The following is a 20,941-nucleotide window of genomic DNA, read 5'->3' as shown; positions in this document are numbered from 1 at the left end:
TGGCCATGTTCAAATGAATAAAAAGATGCAAGACCGTGGACACTTGCACTTTTTCTGCAGAATTTAATGCACACACCCTTTCTATAAGCTAATGACCGTCCACTTTGCTGCATCCATTCCAGCTGCACTCTCCTTTCCTCCTTCTTCAACTACGTTCCCTTCTCATCAAAAATCACTTCTCCCCTTTGTAACAAATCCTTCTCTTCCTCTCTACTCTTTAGCAAGCAAATAAGTGTGTGTGGTTTACTCTTCCATACAGCAGAAACAAATCAGCATCTACAAGGTTTCACTGGCCTCTCCTCTTCTCTTTACCGTGAACAACTCCCATCTCATATTAAACAACTTTCTTTTTGTGGTTTTTTATATTGAATAGGTGACGGCAGTTCCTTTCTACTCTACTATGAAAGCAAAACAAATGAACATGATATTTGGTTCTACACAAAGCCATGAATCATCTTTTCAAAGGTTACAAGATGCTAAGAGATTGTATGAAAATGCAGAAAACCAAATGGAAGATGCAATTACAATTCAAGAAAGAAAATAAACATAAGCTATTCATTCATCATGAACATGTTTCCAGTTCTCAAGGAAAATCATTCAAAGTACAAAGAAGCAAAGCAAAGTAAAGGAAACAAACTAGCTGCCTCTTGGTCTTGTGTCTTCTTCCAGTAGTGTTTCAAGAATCAAATACAGTTTTGCTTCCCTCTTCTAGCTCTCTGGACGTATCATCTCACACCAGCACCTTCTCTTCCTTCATCAAGCCATGATCTCTGTAATACTCTTGCTATACTCCACGGGAAAAGAGAAAAGATAGGATGCCCCCCAAATTGCCGAGAGGAAGGAGGTTTTAAGAGACCCCAAAAATCAGCATGTGTGTTGTCTCTTTGTGCCATAGAGTAGCGGCTGATCCACCACCTAGTAGTTAGCCTTTTTCATTTTTCTTCAATCAATCCCCTGTGCTTGGATTTAGCTCTCCAATTGGTGTTTCACGGGATGACTTTGTTCTTGGATTTAGCTCATTCTACCTTTTCTCAATTGTATGTTGAATTTTCCAAAGGTGGTATGTGTATGGCCGAGACTTTCAAGTATGGTCACTTCCCTCATTTAATTTGTAATGTGAATTGTATACATAAGACAATGCTATTCTTTTCCAAAACAATTCATAAAACAGTGGGCTGCACTTGGAACTTGGTGGTCTCTTTCATTCCAACTTAGGCTAAATGTTTTGCAAAATTCTTCATTTGAATCCAAAGAGTTGCCGTGAGGTGTAATGATGCCAAGCCTATTTTGCTTTTACAAACTCAAGAAAACTATTTCATTATACGGATCAATACAGAGATTAATTCAATGCAGTACGGCTTCGACTAGATAACACAGTGTGTAAATAAATATTGTTCCTAATGTTCTAAAATATTTACAGAATTTTCCCTGCACTCACTAATGTAAATAATTATTCTCAGATAATTCAAATTAAGTAAAATAAGAATTTCTGATCAAATTAAGCACAATCAGTAAAAACGGGAAAATACTGGACAATTAAGCACAACTCCCTGATTAATTTTAGTACAGTAAACTAAGTGAAGTGAAGAAAATAATGACTCATCAATCGCCAAAGCGCAAAACATGTTCCTCCTAGTGGTGGTCGACTACTTCACAAAGTGGATAGAAGCCGAGCCATTGTCCATTATCAGTGCCCAACGAGTGCAGAAGTTCATCTGGCGTCTCATCTGTCGGTTCGGCCTCCCTAAGAAGATCATCACCGACAACGGTCGCCAATTCGTTGAGCGCAAGCTAGAAGATTTCCTTAGCCAGTTGGGCATCAAACATGTCACCTCGTCCGTTGAACATCCTTAAACAAACGGCCAAGCAGAGGCCGCGAACAAAGCCGTACTGACAGAGTTGAAGAAGCGACTCGGTGAAGCCAAAGGTTTATGGGTGGAGGAACTACCAGAGGTCTTATGGGCATACAGGTGTACTCCTCACGGATCTACAGGGGACACGCCATTCAACCTGACTTACGGCACCGATGCCATGCTCCTAGTCGAAGTTGGCGAGCCTTCATTGAGGCGCAATATCACTGATATGTCCCTTAATGAGGAACAGTTGCGGATGAATCTCGACGTCCTTCCTGAACGTCGAGAGGTCGCCGCCATCCATGCAGAGGCACAGAAGCGAATGCTATCTCGCCGATACAACACCAAAGTAAAACCCAGAACCTTCAAAAGTGGAGATCTGGTATGGAGGAAGCAGGGAGAGGCTAGGAAGAATCGAGCACACGCTAAGCTGGCGGCCAATTGGGAAGGACCATTTCGAATCGTAGAGGACATGTCGAACGGTGCATATCGCCTCCAGCTTCTTGATGGGCAACCAGTTCCCAACACCTGGAATGCCACTCACCTTAAATACTACTTTAGTTAACATTCATTTCTTGTTGGTTATTCCTACAACGTTTTCCAATTCCATTTCCAAATAAACAGTACTTTTCATTATGATTCATACTTAGTGCCATTTATCACTTCTTTAATGTCGAGTCCCAGGGTCGTCGTCTCGAACATTTCCACACACAAATGAATTGGGGACAAGCCACCTGGTAGATGTTCTTCCCTGAATACCCAGCCCAGTCGGGATACACTCCCATTGGTAGATGTTCACCCGTGAACACCCAATCCGCGTGGGATACACTACCCCTGGTAGATGTTCCCCCTGGAACACCCAGTATTCCCCTCACTCGACCATCACTCTCGACGGTCACACATCGCGCTATCAATACACTCGACATTGATACTTAGCGGTCGTTACGGCAAACAAATTGCGAAATCGGCCAAGTTAAACGCTCAACATGCACAGAAGTTCAACAAGTTCTACTTAGCGTCAAACATTCAAAACTCAATACAGTTCAAACATTCACAGTCATTAAAAATTTCAACGAATCCAAGTTCAAATGTGTTTATATTTACATGTACGTAGCAAACCCTAATCTATTACAATGTTAGGTAGGTCGCCCGCAACCTCTCCGATAGTCTCCGCGGCAGGTTCACCCCCGTCGACCGCTCCATTATGTTCAGTGTTGGCGACCACCTCTTCATCCTCTTCACCTTCCAGGACAGCATCTTCAGGTATTTCGTTTAAAGGTTTCAGTTGGCCCTCATACACGTCCTTCTGAACGTCAAATTCCACTCCCTCGGTCGACACCTGGAGCAAGTGATCGACCTGCCTTAAAGCCTTCCGAAAACCTCTAGTATGTTCAATCATAATCGCATCCTTCAACTCTTCTACCAGCTCATTCCTTTCCGAGGCCTCTGCCTTCAATTCATTTCTCTCTTTGGCCAATACTACCATTGCCCTCTTGGCTTGCTCCAGCTCGCTCGCCATCTGATCGCGTTCCTTTCGGAGGGTCAAGCCAGCTTCCCGTGTATCGTTCAACAATGTCTTGGTCTCTTTCAGAAGTTGCTTCGCGCGCTTCTGCTTGGCATCACAAGCAGTATGAACCTCAGTGAGTTCTTTCAGCTGAGTCCGCACCTTTTCCAACTCAACCCGAACCATACCTCTATCAGAAGCGTAGGCCAGATGCCAAGCCAATGCTTGTGCCCGTGTTGTCATCTCCAACATGGTATCGGCAATTTCTTGCTCACTCATGTTTTCGAAAACCTTCTTCTCCGAGGCATCCATGTTCAGATCCACCTTATGACCCAACGTGAAAGCGGGATCCCATACCCCTTGTGGGAGGGGACGCTCAGTTTCATCGACTACCTCCTTCCTCTTCTTTGAGGCTTCGCAACTGGTGTCGACCGCCTTCGTTTTCCTTTTACGCACTAGCGGAACTTCAGCAGCTGTTGTCTCGTCAGTCGACGCCGACAGTATCACTGGTACTGGCCCGGTTGATGGCACTTGGGGGCGTGGTTGACCAACGGCATGTCCGGCAGACGGCCCCGAGCGGTTAACTTCAGCCCTCTCGTTGCCGATTGATTGAAACCAACTTTTGCTACTTCCTTTTTCTCCCCATTATCTCTGCAAAAACAGCAATTCATCCAGAACAGTCAATAGCAACAATACAATCTACAACAACAATAAGCAAAGACACATACCAAACACCCTCGCATCCGCGTCGTCGAACTCGAGGCAATCTATAAGCTGACAGGAAGAAAAGGGGCGTGGCAAAGAGGTCAACAAACTCAACGCCTCTAGTTCTTCGATCGTCATCTTATCCTCCGGCCAAGAAGTGAACCTCAGTGGGTCCTGTGTCCAGTACAGGGGGAATCGGGGGTTCCCCTCGCCATCGAAAAAATACCGCCGACCAACATCGGTGATCGACACCTTAAAAAACTTCTCTTTAAAATTCCTATATGACTGCAGGTAAAGCTCTAATAGCGCATTACCCGGCTCAGATATCAATGACACCCATCCCTTCGTGGCCACCGGTCGACATCTAAAGAAATATAGAAACAAACCTACAGTGGGCCTAATTCCTAACGCCCGACACAACACCCCGAAAGCCTGTACATACCCCCAACTGTTGGGATGTAACTGGCTAGGAGCAACGTTCAGGGTGCGCAAAACATCCATTTGGAAAGTGGTAAACGGCAATCTCACATACAAATCGTAGAACAACGCAGCGTAACAGTAAAAAAATTCATCAGAAGCATTCTCCCTACCATAGCATACCCTCTCATCATCCCGGCACGCTATCAACTTTATACAGGTTTGGTACCCTAGGGTTCTCAACACAACTATTCTCAATCCAATTTGTTATCACAGCCCTACTCCTAAATTGACTTCTAAGTTCTTTCACCTCACGCGCCGCCCAGGCGTACTCATCTCCGCTAATCGGAGATATTATACGTCCCCCTAGACCCTCACCGCACACATTTCCATATACAAAAGCCTCGTCACCATAAGGTATAGAAGTAACTTCAGGGCATTCCGCCGTTGATGACGGCCCCGGCGTATCGCCACCGGTGTTCTGCCCCCTTCCTTCCATGATCAGCACTAAACACACTAAGAAGAAGGAGATTTTAGGGTTACCTGGCAAAGTCTCGTAGCAGCGCAAGCAACGATGATGGCGAGGAAACAATCTCGCTCCCGATAAACACTGTCAAACTCTGTTCTTCCACACAAGTGACAAAACCCTTTTCTGAATCGTATTGAAGAAGGCAAAACGTTTAATCGCCCAGCGCCGTAGGATTCTTTTTAATCCAAGGGCTACCAACTCGTGTCCCCTCGCTTCCCTACAAGAGCGGGAAAACCCTAAAAAGCGTAACGTCAAAACGGTGCGCATCACTTCACCTACCAACTCGCGTCCCCTCGCTTCCCTACAAGAGCGGCAAAACCCTAAAAGCGTAACGTCAAAACGGTGCGCACCACTTTCCCTACGACACAACACTCAACGTCCTTTCGTAAATTCGCCCGCTAATGCTCGGCTCAATTACTCGGGCTCGGGGGACATGTACTATAGGATACTTGATCCTCCAACGGTCGACCGGTAACCCGGGCGACCTAACGACAGTTAAACCAAACGGTCGACCGGTAACCCGGGCGACCTGACGACAGATGTCGTAGTATCGTATGATCGCACATTGTCATCGACCACTTGGTACTCGACAACCAAACAGTAATGTCGCGACATGTGACGTGCATACGACAAGTCGCCTATCCATGTCGACACACAGGACGATCGACATACAGCGCGCGATATCGTAGCATACGGTTCAGCGGTTACAGATAAGCGGTTACGCATATTAGCTAACCAACGCCGTGAATCACGGAAGTAATTGACTCAGTGTCAATACACAACCTAGCAGTTACAACTTCTACATAGTCCAACTCGATAACTGCCGGATTTTCAGGTAACAGTTTATTTTACTGTTTTAAATATACGAAACACATGAGAGAAAAGGTACGTTTTTTCCCTAAGAAGAAAGATTGCTCTTAATCTGATTAATCACATCCCTTTCTAACTTGAGCGTCGGAGTGCCTTTGCAGGTACCCAGCCCATCTTTACTCAGAGAAGCAGAGAAGACGGAGAGAAATAGCACAGTGAGAGCAGTACAAAGAAGAAGCAGTCCCGAGTTGTTTGGCTCGAATCTTGGTCTCCACATCCCATCTGAAACAAAAAATAATAAACAGTTTAATATTATCTTTTTAAATATAATATGAAAAATTATTTAAATGGAAAAAACAATTCATTAATTGAAAAAAGAACAAGAAAACCAAATCACATAAAAATTTATGAGTGATTAGTTATTATCTAAACTGTTGATTTGTATAAATATATCTTTTAATCGGATTTTTTTAATCATATTCAATGATTCAGTTTAATTAAAAAAAACAATCCTAAATTGCATATTTTGTTTGTTACTTATTTTATTTTATTTTTAAATGAGCTTATCTGAACTATCAAATTTGATGAAATTATGCATTAGATTTTGGTATAAATTTGTATATATGGTCTTAAAATATTTTTAAATAAAATATGGAATTTTTTTAGGGATAGATATTGTGTATCTAAATTTACATCTTTAGTCTTCGAAAAAGAAAAACTCTCATTTTGTATACATTATATTAAATATTAAGTAAGTTTTGAATTATTATTTTTCGAGGTGTAGTATATGACATAACTAGTAGGTTAATGTTGTTTTAAACCAATTTTAATGTTTTAATATTTTTAGGTTTAATACTTATTTTTTTCCTTTTATTAGTTAGTTTTTTTTTAAAATGGTTTTTCTATTTTTAAATTGTTCAAAGTGGTATATTTTTTTATAAAAATGGTTCAATTTGATTTTTTTTCCTGACGACGTATAAATCATTAACGACATAGTGTCAAAGTCAGTCATTTGTAAATGAGTTGTTAGTTTTTTATATATGTGACAACTTAAAAGAACAATAACGTGGAAATCTAGTAATTGAAAGTGATTTTGTTTGAATAAACTTCCCTCCTCACCACTGTCGTGTCAAAGTCCATAGCCCTCCATTGCGTAACTTCATCGTAGTGAACTCCTCCACCTCCTCCGCCCCTCCACGTATTCTGCCTAAGAGATTTCCATCCGCAACCTCAACCCCTCACTTCCTTTGCCACCTCCGTGCGACTTCATCTTTCATTACTTGGTCTTTGCCGCCTCCTTCAACTTCAAGGAGTTAGGATGTTATGTTTGTACTCCATTTTTGTTTTAAAAAAAATACTATAATATATTTGAAGAATTTAAATAGTTAAACAATTTGTAGACACTTAAAAAGATAAAGTACTCAAATTAGATAATAAAAAAAAATTTATTATGGAGGAATTATATATTGTTTAAGAAACTTGCTACGATTAGTCAGTGTCATGGTTTATGCTAAGAAACTTTGAATAAACTAACTCAGCTCATAATATGACTATTTTGATATGGTAACATAACCAAACCATAATTCAATTTTCACTTTATGATCTTTAAGTGCTCTTTTGGGGAAGCTTGAATTCATTAAGAGATATAGATTCTGAAAGCAATTTCCAAAGCTTGTGCAATTGAATATATCCTCCATAAGCAAACCCAAGCAGCAAAGCATGCAAGCTACTATATATCATTGAGAATTAGAAATTCATTGGTCTAGAGTAACTTAAAATGTTGACATACTCAAGGAGAATTAAATTATAAAGTTTCATTGTTTAGTCTCTCCCTATCCTTACAAAAAGAACTTCAATGTCAGTTCAGTTCAGTACTCACTAGTAGTCGATTTTTGTATCCTTTTTGAAATTTATTATCCACCTGAATTAGCATCATCTAAGTTCTTCATCTCTTTATTGCTTCCTCATTGCATTCAATAAAAGAGTGTGTCATCCACCACTATCAAAGCCTACGAAAGGGGCATATATTCATTGCTTATGCCAATTGTTATACGATTGCTTACCCCATTGCTTTAGGGCATGCATGCAACCAACTGCTAGCAATAAACCACACACACCAAATGCCATTAATGTTGCATTACCTAAATTTCGATAATATCCATCCTGCAAACATAAAAAGGAAGTCAACATGTATACGACAAAACATACACACATGAACCAGTTAAACCATTCGATGTCTTTCACCAAATCATTTGCTATGCTACAAATGTAATGAGGAAGTCAACATATATGACAAAAAATACACACACGAAACCAATTTAAACGTATAATAAATGCACAATGCAATTTACAAAATCATTCAAAATGCATTGATCAAACATTTAAATATATTAAATTACCTCAACACCATCTTCTTCTCAAGGATACCAAATATCATACATGCATTGTCAATCATTTATTGCTTGTTGATTATATTTAATGAAATTGCAAAACTTTTATAACTAAAATAACAACTCAACTAAGGCATAATACCTCCTTACGGTTACCATAGTCACTTCCTCAAAATATTACACCTAAAGTATTGTATTTCAATAAGTTAACCTTTCTTCACGAGTGATTCAAACACATATAGTCACCTTACTTGGCTAATCAACAAGTTGTGGCAATCAAGAACTTCAACCCAAACTAAAAAAAATGTATATTTTCAAAGCTTCAAAAAAAGTGTAGACACAATTAGGAATTTGAACTAACTTGTGTCTACTACTGTAGAAATGACTCTGTAGGAATATTTTGCCACCCTCCACGATTATATGATTGTATATTCAAAACCTCAAAAAATCAGCATATCTTTTTAGTAAATGTTTATAAGAAAATGTCTAGTATTTTCATAGCTTCTATCCACTTCTAGTTACAAAAATGTCATCATATTTCCATTTTGTTTTTGTTTTCAAATATTTCTAAAGAAAATAGTGAATATGTCTTGTTTACTGTTTTCACTATTTTCTACACAAATCTATAAAAATAGAAAATGAAGTAAAATCAATTAGATAGTTTTTAAAATAATAGAGGAATAGAAAATAAAACAAAACATTTTTTTCAAATGAAGTAGCCTCTTATCATGGTTTATTGAACTCATACTAATAATGCTCAATTGGTTAAAATTACATGCTTACTAAAACTTTAGATAACATTATGCATAAATACATACTTGCACTAGTTGCACTTCTCGCTCCATAATAAAAAAGTTTTTTTTATTATCTAATTTGGGTTTTTTTAGTGTCAACAAATTGTTTAACTATTTAAATGCTTCAAATATAGTATTTTTTTAGAACAAAACATCCTAATATAGAATGGAGTACAAACAAAACATCTTAATGCCTTGATGTCGAGGGAGGCGACAAAGACCAAGTGGTGGAAGATGAAGTTGAGGGGAGGCAGCGAAGGAAGTGAGGGGTTTTGGTTGCGGATGGAAATCTCTTGCCTAGAGTACGTGGAGGAGGTGGCAGAGGAGGTGGGGGAGTTCATAGAGACGATGTGTCGATGATGGAGTTATGGCGGGGGAGGGCTATGGATTATGGCGTAGTGGCAAAGAGGGAAGTTTGTTCGACCAAAACCCCTTTCAAATACAATATTTCCACGTTATTGTTCTTTTAAGTTGTCACGTATATAAAAAATTAACAACTCATTCACCGGTGGCTGACTTGAACATTATGTCGTTAATGATTTAGACACCATTAAATTGAACCATTTTTATAAAATAAGGGACCACTTTGAACAAATCGAAAATAGGAAGACCGTTTTGAACAAAACTAACTAATAAAAGGACCAAAATAGGTATTAACCATATTTTTATTATTTTACTTTAAATGATTATGTGTATCTATAATCATTAAGATGATGGTTTTTCATAAGTCATAAACAAAGACTAAACATTAACATAAGTTTCTTTAGAACTAAAATAGTGTTATTCATCATTTTATTCATAAAGAGCGATCACATTGTTTGTTGATAACTACATCATAAAAACTATAATTGTTGTTTTTAATGTCATATAGCATTCAAGAGTGACATGAATGCTTGTACTTGTACTATGAAGGTAATTGTTACTCTTAAAATGATTGAACATATCCAAAATTATTAATAAGGTGGTTAAACATGTTGAGTAATTAGCAAATAAAAACTTACTCAAATAAGAAATAAAATTCATTAGGACAAATACTAAAGTTGACAAAAACAAACATCAAAACTAATTAAGTTTAAAACCAAATATGACCGAGACACTTTTCATGGGATCCTACCAATAATGTATTAAGTTCCTTTGAGTGTTAATGGTTAACTCAAGAGTGGTTTTATTTGAAACAACATTTTCTTACAAATTTACCTTTTTATGTCCAATGAGTATTATGATATTAGTCTTGAGTGATTCATTTAAACAACAATATCATAAATGATTAAGTATTAAAAAATATTAATAGAGCTTTAGAGATATCATATAACGCCACAAAAATATATAATTTTCATATATATGAAAATAATATTAAATATTATTATTCAATCCTGTCAGAACCATAAAAATCCACTCATGATTCGCTTTAGTGGGTTTCACGTGTCAAGAGAGAGGCTCGACACTCAGCTGGTAGAGGATAGGTGTTGGCAGGCGAGCGGATGTCCGTTTTGACGTGGGAAGTAAAACTTTGAATCCTAGGAAAACTCACGCCATTCTCTGCATGCACCCGTCTTCCTCAAAACTCTAATATTCTTATTTCTCCTCCTTCTCTCTAAAAGATCTCCCTTCTCTCTACCAAAACTCACCCTTTCTCTTATCCGATCTCCGTTCAGACACCGTAGAAGCACTCTCGGCGTCAAGAGCTTCAGTTTGAACCGATCAGTTTCGAGTTATGAACTGGTAAGTTCTTTTCTAGTTAGTCGTTCGTTCTCTGGTACATGCAAACCAAGTTCCGGTTGCATGGGTTCATATTCTCATTCTGAACCATTGTGGTTTATTGTTTGATTTTAGTTCAAAGACTTGTTGAGCGTTGAGAGTAGAAGAATTTGTAGTCAGAACGAACTGTACTTTTGTCTCTAGGACGTTCGTTCACGCTCTGAGGTAAGGGAAGCTTATTTAATTTAATGTGTATGTTGTTATGCTGCATGAACGTTCGTTTATTTAATGATTGGAAATGAAATATGATTGTGTTATGTTCTAATGTATGAAATATTTGAAATTTCTATGATATGGATTGTATGAAGTATGAAAAGTGATTATGAGATGAATGTATAAAGTTATGAAACTATATGTTAAGAAATGAATTGGAATATAAATGATTCTGATATGAAATTTCTATAATGAAAGAGTACTTCGTCACCGAATGGTCATCGACCGTTTGGTATTTCATAGTAAATTTGGTTAGACTTAGATTCTTTCATTTGGGAAGAATCTTAGTTAGGACGATCGTCTTTGTTTCGAAATACTGTGCATGAACGATCGTCTGAATGGTGCTTGGTCTTACACCAAGCGATCGTCTGAATGGTGCTTGGTCTTACACTAAGCGATCGTCTGAATGGTGCTTGGTCTTACACCAAGCGATCGTCTGAAGGGTGCTTGGTCTTACACCAAGCGATCGTTCTGAGTAGTGCTTGGTCTTACACCAAGCGATCGTCTGAGTGGTGCTTGGTCTTACACCAAGCGATCGTTCTGAGTAGTGCTTGGTCTTACACCAAGTGATCATTCTGAATGGTGCTTGGTCTTACACCAAGCGATTGTTTGAATGGTGTTTGGTCTTACACCAAGTGATCGTCTGAATGGTGCTTGGTCTTACACCAAGCGATCGTCTCATTCCTTTTATAATATATCTTGATGAAAATAGCGTTCAGTTTCTTAATGTGAAGTCTTCTAAGTGTTATTCCTTGAATGTCTGGTGTCTACATCCATTGGTTCCGGCCTAGAGCCTTAGTAATTGACTTGGTCTTTTCGGTGTTCGGTTGGAACTCACAAGAGTCAGTTCATCTAATTGGCTCATTCCTTTTAAGTAACGATCGTTCGTTCTAGTCGTTCATGTTTATATGATTGAACTCGGTTTCTTTCTCAAACCGATAGTAATCATCTCGGTCTTAATCTATTATGGAACTGGAGATCCCTCGATCTCGCTCCAAGTGTTAGTTCTAGTTCTGAGTTAGCATTTAACGTTCGGTATTTGGTGTCCTTAATAACATTTGAACAAAGAATAAATTGAGATGATTGATATTGAAAGATGAAATTGAGAATGATTATGAATGAAATATGAAGAGAATGTGATGTGGATTGAAATGTTTGGATTTTGAACGAGCGTTCCTGGGAGGAACGACTCATGGATGAATATTGGAATTGATAAAGTATGACTATGGTGATGCTAGGCTGTCGGTTCATCCTGATGTTCCGTGAGTACTCGTCCTCACGTAGAGGAGGGTAGGTCATATGTGGAAACGGCAGGAGGTTCTAGTCCTTAGGGGTACTTTGGACAAATAGGACTAACCTCAGGAGGTAGCTGATGAGAGTATTCCAGTTACTACATCACCCGGGTGCATGAAACGTCGTAGCTACACAGATTTCATACAGTCCGGACAGTCAGTCTAGTATTAGGCCTTATGTGAAAAGTATGATGAAATATATCTTGTGTATTTGATTGTATGAAATGAATGTATATACATGAATTAAATTACATAAGCTTACCCTGTGTTTTCCTGTCTTGTCTTGTTTTGTACGTCCGTCTTTGTCATTGCAATGATCATCCGTGTGGATATGAGCAGAAGGAGACGTACAGTTGGAAGAGGCGCTGGAGGAAGAAAATCTGGTGGAGGTTGAAGTTAAGACCGAATAGTAGGACGTTCGGTCAATAGTTTAGTTGTTTTAAGGTGGTCCTTCGATCACCTTCCCTTTTGTTAGGTATGATCGTTCGGTATTTTCCTTCTGTGAACCGTTCGGTCGTAGTTCCTTTTGTAAACCGGTCGGTCGGACTTATACTCCTGTACAGTTTAAGTTTGTAACTTTTCTTGTAAGGCCTTTTGGCTTTAGACTTGTGTTCGCTCTACTTTAGTGTAAGAACTGAGCTGTAATATTATTATATGTGATCATTCTATTATATGGTTTTACACTGTATTTTTGGGATGTTACAAATCCAAATGAGACTTTGGTACATATATGATTCATTATTTCTTTTAGTCCTTTAAGAGGTGAACATGAACATCATCTCTTTCCTTGACAATTGTTTGAACCCACATTCCCTTTTACAAGGAAGAAAATGATGTATGGAGATAAGACAAGAAAAGATCAAAGAAATCTAATGTGACTTCTACATATTAAAATGTCTGGGATACATATAATCAACCAATTTTGTTCATCATATGACCTTTGAAAGTGTCTCTTAAGGTGACACATCATATTGAGATGTATTGAAAATAGTTAACTAACTAAGGATAACCTCTTAATGTGACTTGTCATTGTGGTCTACAATGTCTTTCTCAAAAAGAAACAAAGGAATCAATTATTTATATTTTTATCACATGTCCTAAGGTAGACTTAATTTAAAAATAGGCTTAATTGTTTATTTGGTCCCTACATTCAAAAGTTTTTTTTGTTTAATATCCGCTTTTAAAAATGCCTCTATTTGATCCCAATATGGTTAACTTCATGGTAACGTGGTCATGATCTATATTTTTTCTTCTCTCTCCTCTATTTTCACGCAACATCCACCTTTCTCTCTCTTTTATATCTTTAGGAAATATTTTTTTATCTCTCTCTCTACTGAAAACTCATCACCCTCTTCCACAATTCTTTCCTCTCCCCAAGACCTTAGAAACCTGCACCACCTCCCTCTACACTATTTTCTTTCTCTTTCATTCACCAATGAGACTCTCACATCCCTTTCTAATGCTCACTTAATAACTCCCACGTTTCTCCATCCCATTTCATCATCACTGAACTACTCCTCACTCCCATACTCATGTGAATACTCCCCAACCTTATAACCCATGAAGCATAACTCCCACCCTCAAGGACTTCCTCACTAACAACCCTCACTGGTTTCCCAAGGTTTTCCATGTCCCAACACGTACCCCTAACTCTTCTTGTTGGAGGCAACATGGGATACGAACCTGGCCACTCCCAAACTCATGCTTTAACACACTTTCTCCAGTACCGAAGGAAGACTCTAGCTCTCCCTCTGACTTAGTGAAACACGTTCAACCTTGCTCAAAGGAGTGAGAAGACCGAGACACAAACTTGTTCAACATATATATATATATATATATATATATATATATATATATATATATATATATATATATATATATATATATATATATCACTACCACAAAGTACAAAACCAAAACAAAGGTTGGCTTTTTCACTTCCTCACTTTAGTTCTTGCTAGAGGTAGGTTAATGTTCCCTCTATATCTCACGCGGCTACTCCCTCCAACCTCTCCAAAGTTTACCCTAAATACAACCTAAAATCCACTCACCCTATACCCCAAAATGGTCTAAAAAAATATCTTCTCATTTACTCTAGATATTTTATGTTAAAACCCACCCAAAGTTTCCGTTCTTATCATATCCTAACTTCCTAATATAAAACCAGCATTCAAGGGTGTAAAATCTCTTTTGAATTGCATTTATGTGGCCATAACGTTATTTAGTTTTGAAACTAAAGAATGAGAAGAGAACCTTCTTTGGAAGAATGCAAGAATCTACTCCACCCCTTTTTCATTCCAGGTTTAGCCTTATAACATAAAATACGTTCCTGCATGCTATAGGAACCAACCCAAGTTTTTCATTTAATCCCTTTGACTTTTCAAAACAAAACAAAAATAACCTTCTCTCACTCTGGAGACCAACCCCGCCCATGAAAAAGGAAAGAATGTATTAGTTCACCATTGTTCTTAATTCTTGTATATCTTTATGAAATACTGATGTGGGGATTTGTTGTCAAATGCGTTTTGTCAGTGGTGACGTGGCATCAGAAAAGTTGAGGATTGTTCTTCAGATGTTCTTGAAGTTTCTGAATACAAGATTAAAGGGAGTAGAAGTGGTAGGTTTGGATCGAGGATGGTGAAGAAGCTTGTGTGTAAGAAGTTTTGTGCCCCAGGAAAGAAAAAAAAGGATAAGGGGTGTTGCTTGTGGAAGATGATAAGCTACCCGTGTTAGAAATAGAAGAGAGGAAAAGTTGAAAGTTGCAGAAAAAGCATAAGAGAGAAGAAAAAATTACAGATTTGATAGTCCCGTTATCACGAAGTTAATTCTGTTTATGTCAATTTAATTCTGTTTATGTCAATTTAACCAGAGGGGTGTGATTGATACAATTTATACCACATTAGATCAAATAAAAATATTTTTAAAAGCGGATATTAAACAGAAAAGACCTCTAAATGTAGAGACCAAATTGCAATTAAGCCTTAAAAATATTATCATTCATTGATACACATATTCATTTGTTTTCCCAAAAATGTCGTTAACACAATATTAACAACATGGTTTTAACATGAATTACAAAAACATAAGGGATAACTGATTTATAATTTATTGTGCAATATAGTGTATTTTAAGGAAAATGAATGACTTGATCTTTAAATAAGAGGAGTTTGATGAAAAATAGGTCAACATGTTGATTCTATATTTCTTTTATACTTACGAAAAGGTTAACTTAGAGAGCTACGAACAATGAGGTCTAACTTATAATATTTGTCTAAGTAGATTTTTCATTTCAGTTCTGGATATGTTCTAAGGGTTAGTGTTTTACTATATGTAGTCATTTTCTTATATATATTTTTGTAGCATAATTGGTGTCTTTGAACATACAAGGTTTTATCCAACAACAAATATTTTAGATGTTTTTAATGTTGCTTTAAGATGAAAGGAATGAAACTCAATGAATATTATCTCTAGACATAAACAACTATGAAAGCTTCATTCAAAGAGTGTAACACAAACAAATGTAAAATAAAACAATGACATACATGACAAAATAGGAGTAAAGCAAGATGAATTGAACAATTAATGAAGAACAAGTAAAGAAAAAACTATAGGAAGGACTTAATTGAAATGGAGAAGAGATGCAGCGCCTCTTAGAAAACCTTCCAATACTAGTAATGCTTGAAGTCATCACTTAAATCAATGAAAGAAGATAAAATCTCAAAAGGTAGAGAACTTTTCTCTCACAACTTCATTATAGTAACAATACTCTCATTCAATAAAAAGTGTTTCAACGATCCTATTTATAAATGTTATGCACTAGAATTCAAAAAAGTTAGAAAATTCAAATTCAATTTCCTCTATGTGCTCCTAAATTTTTTTAACTTTTAGTGGATTTATCCATGTGCTCATATTTTGCTTGTTTTTAACATTTAACAAGTGTTAAATGTGAAACTTGTTTCCCATGCATATGCCTTTTTTTTTGTTCCTTATGATGATGGTTGGTTGTGTTGCTTTGTGAGCTGGAAAAAGGGGTCAAAATGCTTCTTGCTTCCTTTATTTTCTACTATATATACTTCCTTTGAAAGACATATAGTTTCATCGTTCCAAGTATAATGAGACTCAAGCCTTTTGAAACCATATCCTAATATTTTGAGAGGTACAAATTTACATTTTCGTATTTTTTTCCAATCTCAAATCAATTATATTTTGATAATATCTATAAACATTCAATTTTATTAAAGTTTAACATATAAATTTACAATAAATTATTTATCATAAAAAGTAAAACGTCTTCAAAGAAATATATGTCTTTTTCTTTACATAGTTACATAACTATATTTAGAGGATGAAAATTCATAAAAAAAACAATCATGTCTACTAAATAGATTTTAAAAAAACGAATACTGTTTAAACAATTACAAAAAAAAAGTCAAAGAGAAAACAATATTTTATAAGAAACAGACAAATATTAACTAAAAGACGAAAAATAGCATGAAGTCGTTAATAAATATCTAAAGCAGTTCTAAAATATCTAGCAGCGAGCATAGGAATAATTGGTCGTATTTCTGCAAATCAAATCGCGCTGTTCCTATTCGTCTCTCTCCATTTCCATTACAAGACAAACTAAGACCCAACTAAAAAGTGCACCAAACACCACTTTTTCAAAAAACTAAAATAAAAGTGTTAGCATTAATTATTTTATGCTCTTTTTTCATTTTCTGGATTTTTAGTTTAACATTACATATTTCTTTAGCTCTATATTTTATATTTAATACTCAACTAATATTATATTGATATATTTTGAAATGAAATATTATTATCCAATTGCTACCCTTTTCCAATTGAATATCACGTCATGAATTTACGTTAAAAAATCTAAACAATTTTTATAAAAAGGATCCCAAATATTATATCACTGCATTATTTTCGTTTGTCTTGTGACGCTATTATTCTATTTTAAAATTATCATAATTAAGTTAACAATCCAAACATTGTGTTATGTTATTTTCAACTACAAATTTTATTACATACCTAAGACGAAATAGTCTTAAAAAAAGCATATGAATACATTTATTATATTGATTCATAATCGTATCGCATAGTGGTTTTATTTGAATATTTATAAAAACGTATTCTAAATAAATCTATAAATTTTATGTAATTTTCAAGAAAAACCTTTTCAACTAAAATAAATTTGAAAAACTGTGAATATACCGAACTTGAAAAAATCTAAAATAAATTCAAATATACGATATGATTAAATTGAATAAATGGATAATGTTAAATAAATAAAATAAATAAAATAAATAATTGTAATATGATTCAAATGATATATTACCACTGGCTTAAATTCTTACTTCGTCCCAGTATTAAGAGGTGAATTTTTGTTTAGTATCCGGTATTAAGAATGAAGACATTGGGTTCCTATGTTATGAAAAATATATGAATAACGTCCACATAGGGACCCAATGTCTTCATTTTTAAAACCGGATACTAAACAGAAATTCACCTCTTAACATGAGGACGAAATAAGCATTTAAGCTTATTACAACTTTATCAATACGGATTGAATTCAAATTTATATTTTAATATTTATAAATTTATAAATATAAAATTTATTGTTTTTAATATGATATTATTCTATTAAAATTTGTAGTAAATTATACAAAATTATATTTTATTATAATAATTATTATTAAAATTATATATGTAATTTTTTAATTAAATTTTTTATATTTATTTCATTTATTTAAAATAAAAACAACTCTTTTATTAAATTTAATATAAATTTGTAATCCAAAAATTCGAACTAACCATCCAACTAATTCAATAAATTAAATAGTTAACAAATTTTAAAATATTAAATTTGAATTATATTAGATAAATAAGGATAAATGTAAATTGATGTTACCTATATACAAATAATTAACTATTTCACTTTTGCTTCTCCATCTTTGTCTGCTCTTCGTGCTTCAACTTTTCGTTGTCCATCTTCAACGCATCTTCACCTTCTTCTAATGACAACAACCAAGGTCCACGATCACCACACACCACTCTCCATTCGTGGTCTATAACAAAACGCTACATCCGTGCCTCCAACCTGCAAAAATTGAACAAACCTTACAACTACATTTACTAACATGATCTATGTCATGCACCTCCGCTCGTCAATGCACTCAGCACACAAGAACATACACTTCTCAACCAAAAAAATAGCTCAGGAATGATGAAGGACAAGCAGAGATGAGATATATTGAGCTGAAATAATACACGATCTGCACTTAAGACACGAACCAAACATACACCAACCAAGCCTCATTTTAATAAATGGTCTACGGTCTTCTACGGTCTTCAAAGCTGTTTGAAATTCAAACACCGAACACTGTATTGTCAGGAATTTTTCTTGTGTTGGCTGTGAAGGCTGTCAAGGCTTGTGTAGACTGTCAAGGCTTGTGTAGTTGTGTGAAACCACAGATAATCGAATCTCTGCATTGCTATCCTGCCAAAGCATTATGTAGTTGGCCTGTGAAAGTGAACAAAATGCACTACTGAGCAGATAGGCCAAAGTCACCCAACCACAATAACATCGTGATGTACGAAACAATGACTAAGATTAATGTGCCTTACTATATATTTGTGCTAGAATCGATTATCGCATGTAAGAATCGTATGTTATTTTTCCCTCTTATCTCTATTGGTATTATCAAATCTATTAAGAACAAAAAAAATATTTTATTCACAATCAATACAAATCTTCGTATACATGCGAGTGACTATATATTCAACTATCCCGCAAATTCACTCATAAACATCCTCACAAATCGGTGGAAACTAACATAACTTCATCTACGAGTCCATCTTCGCTAGTCACCGCAGTGAAGTTCATACAAGCGAACGCTTAATGTTTTGGATATTCTACTAAAACTAAAAAAAGAAAGATATTAATATTTAAATATAGAACAACATCGTCCTTATCCAGTGGGGAAACTTTCTATTTAATAATATGCTGTTGGGTCTAAGATCATTATTCAATAGCCTTATCTCTCTTTAAGTTTTTCGCCGTGCTCATTCTCTTCTCCTTTAGTTAAGAAAACACAACACTGTTATACATCGTTAGATTTCTCGAATACGATGAAGACAACGTTGCTTCGTCCATGTTGTACTCCTCTGTTTCTCGACGCCCATAGCAACCGAACCTCTTCAACCGGACACGCTTCCTTTGTTGTTTGTTCTTCATCCAGGAACCAACCCTACATCCCCAAGCTTGAACCTTTTAGCCGAACCAAGTTTGAAAGGGCCGTTAAAGACCCTCCTCTGATCGAAAAATCTGAGAAAGAGCTCTCAGGTTTGTTGCATCCTTTTAAATTTCGCATCTTTTTTATGAATCACAAGATCCCTTTTGGGTTGGGATATCGGTTTAAGTTTTTCTTTACTGATTTATTAACTCCTTTTGATGTTTGTTTCCCCTTTTTCTATAAACAGTGAAATCTCACTATGGTTTCCATTATGCTCTGTTGTTGAATGATTTCTGAATTCATCGTTTGTGATGTGTTTTGAATTTTGCAGATTATTGTTTAACTCTTGAAGGTGAGGAATCCTACAGTTGCTGGCAGGCTTATTTTGAGCTGAAAGATCTTGAAGTATGTTCTTATTTCTATACCTTGTGTTATTTATTGATGAACTTTTTGCAGACTTTAATTAATTATAGAAATAAAAAATTTAGAATTTCCAAGTTTTTAATTTTTAATTCAATTTTCAATTTTCCCGTCTTTTGATTTCTCTTCTCTGTTTCAAACACTGTAAATACTTAAATAAAGAAAAAAAACCTTAAAAGGGAAGTTGTATTGTAGACCAGAAAGTGAGAAATAGAAGCACTCTGCCATATCGGAGTAACCAACTAATTCAGGTAGATTTAAAATACTTATTAAATATTTTAAAAAGAAACATGAAATAATTTTGATGTTTTCAATATAGATGATTTTGTTTTAATTTTTAATTTTTCAATACAGTGTTGTTTTTAATTATTTAAAATTCGCAAGCAGTGTTGATATTTTGAAAGAACATGAACTGTGAATGAGTGGAGCTTGAATTTAATAAGAAATGTGTTGTTACCCTTAATGATACAGAAAGAGACTCCAAAAAAAGACATAGAGAGGTTGATTCTGGAGACTGGTGGTGTGAAATCCTTAATAGGATGTTTGCATGGGATAACAAGCATGCAGAAAGTGAAGAAAGATGGCATAAAGTCGAGTAAGGATGTGAAATCAGAGGAAGGTGAGAGACAGTGTCCTATACCTGATGGATTGCCAAAATCTGATGATGAACTGAGGGAAGAGGAAGAATCAAAAATGCCTGATTCACCATACACCAAGCTTTTAAGAACCATGGGAAGGCACCCTGCATGGTATTCTCCTGCACCTGATCATGAAACAGATTGATTCATCAATCATCATTGCCATACATATGTAAATGGACTGCCTATAATACCTCCATGTGAATGGAATAGATGTTAATATTTTGGTAATTTTTTTTATGATGTAGTTAACTTTGGATAATGGTATTGTTTTCTCTGAAAATTTGGAGTTTTTTCAATATATTAAATATAGTTTTAATATTGAAAAATTATCAAATTCATACCGGAAATTGAGTTTATTGAAAAACAATTATGGTTAGTTT

At 35.8% G+C, this 20,941-nt stretch overlaps 1 protein-coding gene and 1 long non-coding RNA gene across 2 annotated transcripts; both read left to right on the top strand.

Moving 5' to 3' along the window:
• Positions 1-1,159, top strand: LOC128195867 (uncharacterized). Its single transcript, XR_008247660.1, has 2 exons — positions 1-283; positions 374-1,159. It is a non-coding gene; the product is annotated as an uncharacterized LOC128195867 (long non-coding RNA).
• Positions 1,160-19,280: 18,121 nt separating this feature from the next.
• Positions 19,281-20,841, top strand: LOC108336794 (CCG-binding protein 1). The gene is made up of 3 exons (XM_017573245.2): positions 19,281-19,610; positions 19,832-19,905; positions 20,392-20,841. The coding sequence occupies exons 1-3, from the start codon at positions 19,397-19,399 to the stop codon at positions 20,701-20,703; spliced, it is 600 nt and encodes a 199-aa protein (XP_017428734.1). The 5' UTR covers positions 19,281-19,396; the 3' UTR covers positions 20,704-20,841.
• The last annotated feature ends 100 nt before the right edge of the window (positions 20,842-20,941 follow it).

Source organism: Vigna angularis, chromosome 1 (assembly GCF_016808095.1).
Source record: "Vigna angularis cultivar LongXiaoDou No.4 chromosome 1, ASM1680809v1, whole genome shotgun sequence".
Classification (NCBI taxonomy): Eukaryota; Viridiplantae; Streptophyta; class Magnoliopsida; order Fabales; family Fabaceae; genus Vigna; species Vigna angularis.
This window is presented reverse-complemented; position numbering and strand designations above follow the sequence as displayed.

Bases quoted from the DNA above. Each gene is read 5' to 3' on its own strand.
- LOC108336794 (XM_017573245.2), top strand. From the start codon at position 19,397: ATGAAGACAACGTTGCTTCGTCCATGTTGTACTCCTCTGTTTCTCGAC. The intron at 19,611-19,831 runs GTTTGTTGCATC...TGAATTTTGCAG, and splicing joins ATCTGAGAAAGAGCTCTCAG to ATTATTGTTTAACTCTTGAA. The intron at 19,906-20,391 runs GTATGTTCTTAT...TTAATGATACAG, and splicing joins TTGAGCTGAAAGATCTTGAA to AAAGAGACTCCAAAAAAAGA.